The sequence below is a fragment of the Tupaia chinensis genome, unplaced genomic scaffold (assembly GCF_000334495.1).
Source record: "Tupaia chinensis unplaced genomic scaffold, TupChi_1.0 Scaffold139833_1, whole genome shotgun sequence".
In the NCBI taxonomy this organism is placed as follows: Eukaryota; Metazoa; Chordata; class Mammalia; order Scandentia; family Tupaiidae; genus Tupaia; species Tupaia belangeri.
The window spans coordinates 4,116,031-4,120,418 of NW_006199712.1; the positions used below are offsets into that span (position 1 = coordinate 4,116,031).

At 44.4% G+C, this 4,388-nt stretch overlaps 1 protein-coding gene across 1 annotated transcript in view; it reads right to left on the reverse strand.

The window, feature by feature from the left end:
- Positions 1-4,388, reverse strand: part of GRK7 (G protein-coupled receptor kinase 7) — a 50,781-nt gene that overhangs the window by 15,261 nt on the left and 31,132 nt on the right. The window contains exon 3 of the mRNA XM_006162317.3: positions 1,035-1,309. Within this exon, the coding sequence (XP_006162379.1) occupies positions 1,035-1,309 (275 nt within the window). The remainder of the gene's footprint in view (positions 1-1,034; positions 1,310-4,388) is intronic.

The window sequence follows — 4,388 nt, forward strand, 5'->3', positions numbered from 1 at the left end:
CGGGACATGAACCACGGTCGACTACATGGGAGTCCAGCGACATAGCCATTACACCAACTGCTGGTCCCCCCATCAGGGTCTTCATGCAGCAATCCACCCGCAGTCTCAGCGGGCCCAGATCCGGGACACACATGCACGCACACAGCATACTCAGGCTCCTCCTGGGACAGGAATCCAGGACCTTTCCCATGTGGGTTCATTTGCATTACTATTGACCACCCCCTGTCCCTTTTTCCTCTTTTTTTTTTTTTTTAATGCAAGCTATCTGCGCCTTATTTTTTCCATTCAAAATCTATCTTGGGAGACCAGCAGTTGGCTTAATGGCTATGTCACTGGACTCTCATGTAGTCAACCATGGATCGAGACCCAGACCCGGTGGCTTAAACTCACGCCAGGCGCGTGTGCATACATGCCCAAGATCCCGAAAGGAGAATGGAAGAGTGGGAATTGCAGTGTAGCCATCTCCCCAGGGTGTGAGTTCTCGCTTTCTATCTCTCTGTCTCTCTCTGTGCATGCGCCCTATAGCAAAAACCTCTCCCCCAAAAAAAGAAAGTAAAAAAAGCAAAAAAAAAAAATCTATCTTGGCAGGCCGGTAGGTGGCATGGTGGTTAAGGTGCTGGTCTCCCCCATGGCCAACAATGGTTTGAGTCCCAGATCTAGAGACTTGAAAGTCAACGCTGAGCAAGTGTGCGTGCATGCCCACAGTCCTGAGAGACTAGAGAAGGATTGCAGTGTGGCCATCCCCCTCCGGGTGGCAATTTCTCACTTTCCCTCTCTCTGTCTCTGGCAAGCACATGCACCCTATGGCAAAAACCTAAAATAAATAAATAAATAAATAAATAAATTTTGGAGATTGTTCCACATCAAATGCTCGTAGCGTTTGAAAGTAGTGGCAATACTTAACCATATAATATGCAAATAATCACAGGAAAACGACAATACTAATTCCAAGACTGTCACAAATCCCAAGTATTCTCCAAATCACTTCAGACAACGTAGCTTTCAGCAATGATCCCGGCCACGTGGTGGTTTACCTGCTTCCTAAGCGTTCCTCTGGTTTCTTAGCCAAGAAGAGTCTGCAAATGTCCTTGGCGTCCTCTGTGAAGTTCTCATGTTGGAACTGGACCTCGTCTTTCAGGGTTCTCTGCTTTAGGTCCTCTTTACTGACCTTCTCCTTGTATTCTTTGAATGGTGTCCGTCCAGCAACCATTTCGTAAATACTGCATCCCATCGCAAACCAGTCCACAGGATAGGAATAACTCACCTTCTCCATTAGGATCTCGGGAGCCATGTAACCATTGGTCCCAGCCTGTAACAGCACAGACAAACACAACACAACACACAGCTCGGTGAGCGGAGGAGTTGCTGCTGGCCATTTACCCGATACACGCTTCCCTTTTCTTTCCTCGTTCAGGGGATCCTAATTTGTTTGGTGCGGACTGAATTGAACTCGGTCTTTCTCCGCATTCCCAGCAGCCTGGGTGCAGGCGGGAGAGGCCCCATGACCCATCCTAGCCCAGGAGACCTAAGGAGCTGTTGGCTGGAGACCACCAGAGATGGATGTTCTGGAAGTGGGAAGATCACTTAGTCTTCTTAGCCTCGTCACCCCCTCTTTAGGAGAAAAAGTTCCGGTGGAGATTTCTAAGATGTCCTGAGCTCTGCCTCTTTTTTGTTTTTCATTCACAGATAATAGAAATCCAGAGGTATACGATTTTGTTGACCATCAAGTGCTTTATTACTAACACTGAATATTCATGTAATAGTTTTAAATCTTTGATGAGTCTTACTCTATTTGCTCATAACATTAATATTTCATATCTTTACCTGTCTCTGTGTTGAGTAATTAACACGGTCATTTAAAAATATAATTTTTTCGGGACCAGCAGGTGGCACTGTGGTTAAGGTATTGGACTCCCATGTAGCTGACCGCAGTTCAAGTCCCGGACCCAGTGGCTTGCTTTCTTACTTTCTCCCCTCTCTCAGTCTCTCTCTGATCCAATTAAAAAAATAATAATGAGAATAAAAAAATAAATTAAATAAATCTTTTACAAAATATCATTTTTTCTTTATTCAGGATAAAGCATGTGCACACATGGCTGCGTGAGAGACAGAAGCACCCTTAAGGGTCTGGTCATGCAGTGGTCCTTCTCTTCCATCCTCCACCTGTCGGATCTTGGGCACTTGTATGTACGTCGGGGATTTGAACCACAGCTACCACATGAGATCTGGCTTCTCTTGAGCAGCACATTATCGCTATGCTGCAGAGCTGACCCGACACTATTTTATTTTTATTTTTTGCTTTTATTGCCAGAGAGTGTGTACACTTGCCAGAGAGAGAGAGAGAGAGAGAGAGAGTGAGAAAGCACCCCTCAGCAGAATGTGGTCACACTGCAATCCTGTTGCCCCCTTCCCTTTATGATTTTGAACATGTATGCACATATTCCTGGCATGTTTTTAAAAAAATAATTATTTTATTTACCTTTATTTATTTATTATAATTGACCAGAGAGGGACAGAGTGTGCGCAAGAGAGAGGGACAGAGGGGGAAAGTGAGAAAGCAAGCTGCCAGGTCCGGGACTAGAACTGTGGTCGGTCATGTGGGAGTCCAGCACTCTCAACCACCATGCCACCTGCCAGCTCCACCTGGCATGTTTTTCAAGTGCTGGAGCCAGGATTTGAACTGCGGTTAGCCATGTGGGATCTGGCTCCCTTAACCACTGTGCTATGGGGCTAACCAAATACGCACTTCAGTCAAGGAAATTCTTTTTTTTTTTTTTTTTTAAGAGACTTCTTGCTACAGGATATGTGCAATCGCTGGAGAGATGGGAGATTTTAGGTACACACACACACACACATACACCTGGCGTGAGTTTCAAGCTGCCGGGTCTGGGACGCGAACTATGGCCGACCATATGAGAGTCCATCAACATAACCATTATCATCTACTAGTCCCCAAAAAATTCTTTACATGAAATTTCACTTAATACACATGACCATTGCTGGCACATTTCTAGTGACAATATATACCAAATGATCATTGGGTTACAAAATACACACATACATGTGCACGCACACATACACACACATACTTGTGGTAATATACTTAGGGTATATGCTGTGAAATACATATAAAATACCTTTCCTAATTTCTAGCGGAGGTTTAGTCACACTGTTGTGTCAGCAATTCCCAGAATTCTTTTCACCTCACAAAACTGAAACTCTCTATCCATTAAACAACTCCCTGTTTCCCTCACTCCGGACCTGGGTAACCCCCCTTCCACTTCCTGTCTCTGTGAATTTGACCAACTTACATAACCCGTAGAAGTGGAATCATGCAGTATTTGTCTTTTAGTGACTGCGCTTGATTTTATTTATTTATTTTTGTAAGAGTTACTCATTTAATTTGATTTATTATTATCATTATTTCTCCATTTGCTATAGGGCACATGTGCTCACCAGAGAGAGAGAGAGAACCAGAGAGAGAGAGAGGAAGTGAGAAAGCAAGCCACCAGGGATCTGGAACTCAAACCACAGTCAGCCATGTGGGAATCCAGTGCCCCAACTGCTACGCCACCTGTTGGTCCCTGCACGTGATTTTAATATATGCATTCATTCAATGAATGTTTAATGAATACCTACAACATAGCTTGTAATGATAAGTATACCATTTATATTAGAATACATTTTCACGAGAACTCTAGTTGCTCTTCGTTAAAGTACAAGGAATAAACTCTGTAACAAATAAACATACAAAGAACACCCTAAGATGACCATAAGCTGGGACCAGCAGATGGCATAATGGCTACGTCACTGAACTCCCATGTAGTTGACTGCGATTCGAGTCCTGGACCCAGTGGCCTAAACTAAAGCCGGGTGCATGTGCATGCGTGCCCAAGATCCCGAGAGGAGAATGGAGGAGAAGGGATTGCGGCGTGGCCATCCCCCCCAGAGGTGATTTCTCACTTTCTGTCTCTCTGTCTTTCTTTCTGTTGAGCGCACGCACCCTAACCTCTAAAAAAAAAAAAAAAAAAAAAGATGACCATAAGGTTCTGTTAACACATAAAAATGGCAATTGAAATATTGGCAAAGACGTAATTTCCCCATCTCTGTGGATAAACGTGCTCCATAAATTGTCTCAGACTTTTAGGAGAGCAGTATGAAATACAGCAATAAAAAATGGAGGTGTCAAATTGTTCCTGTCCTTCAACCAGCCTATCCCACTCTGGAGCATATACCTCAAAGAAATGGCTCAGAAAAAAGGAAAAGATGGGCCGGCAGGTGGTGTGGTGGTTAAGGGCACTGGATTCTCACATGGCCGATTGTGGTTCAGGTCCTGGACCTGGTGGCTTGCTTTCTCACCTTCTCTCTCTCTCTCTTTCTGTCTGGGC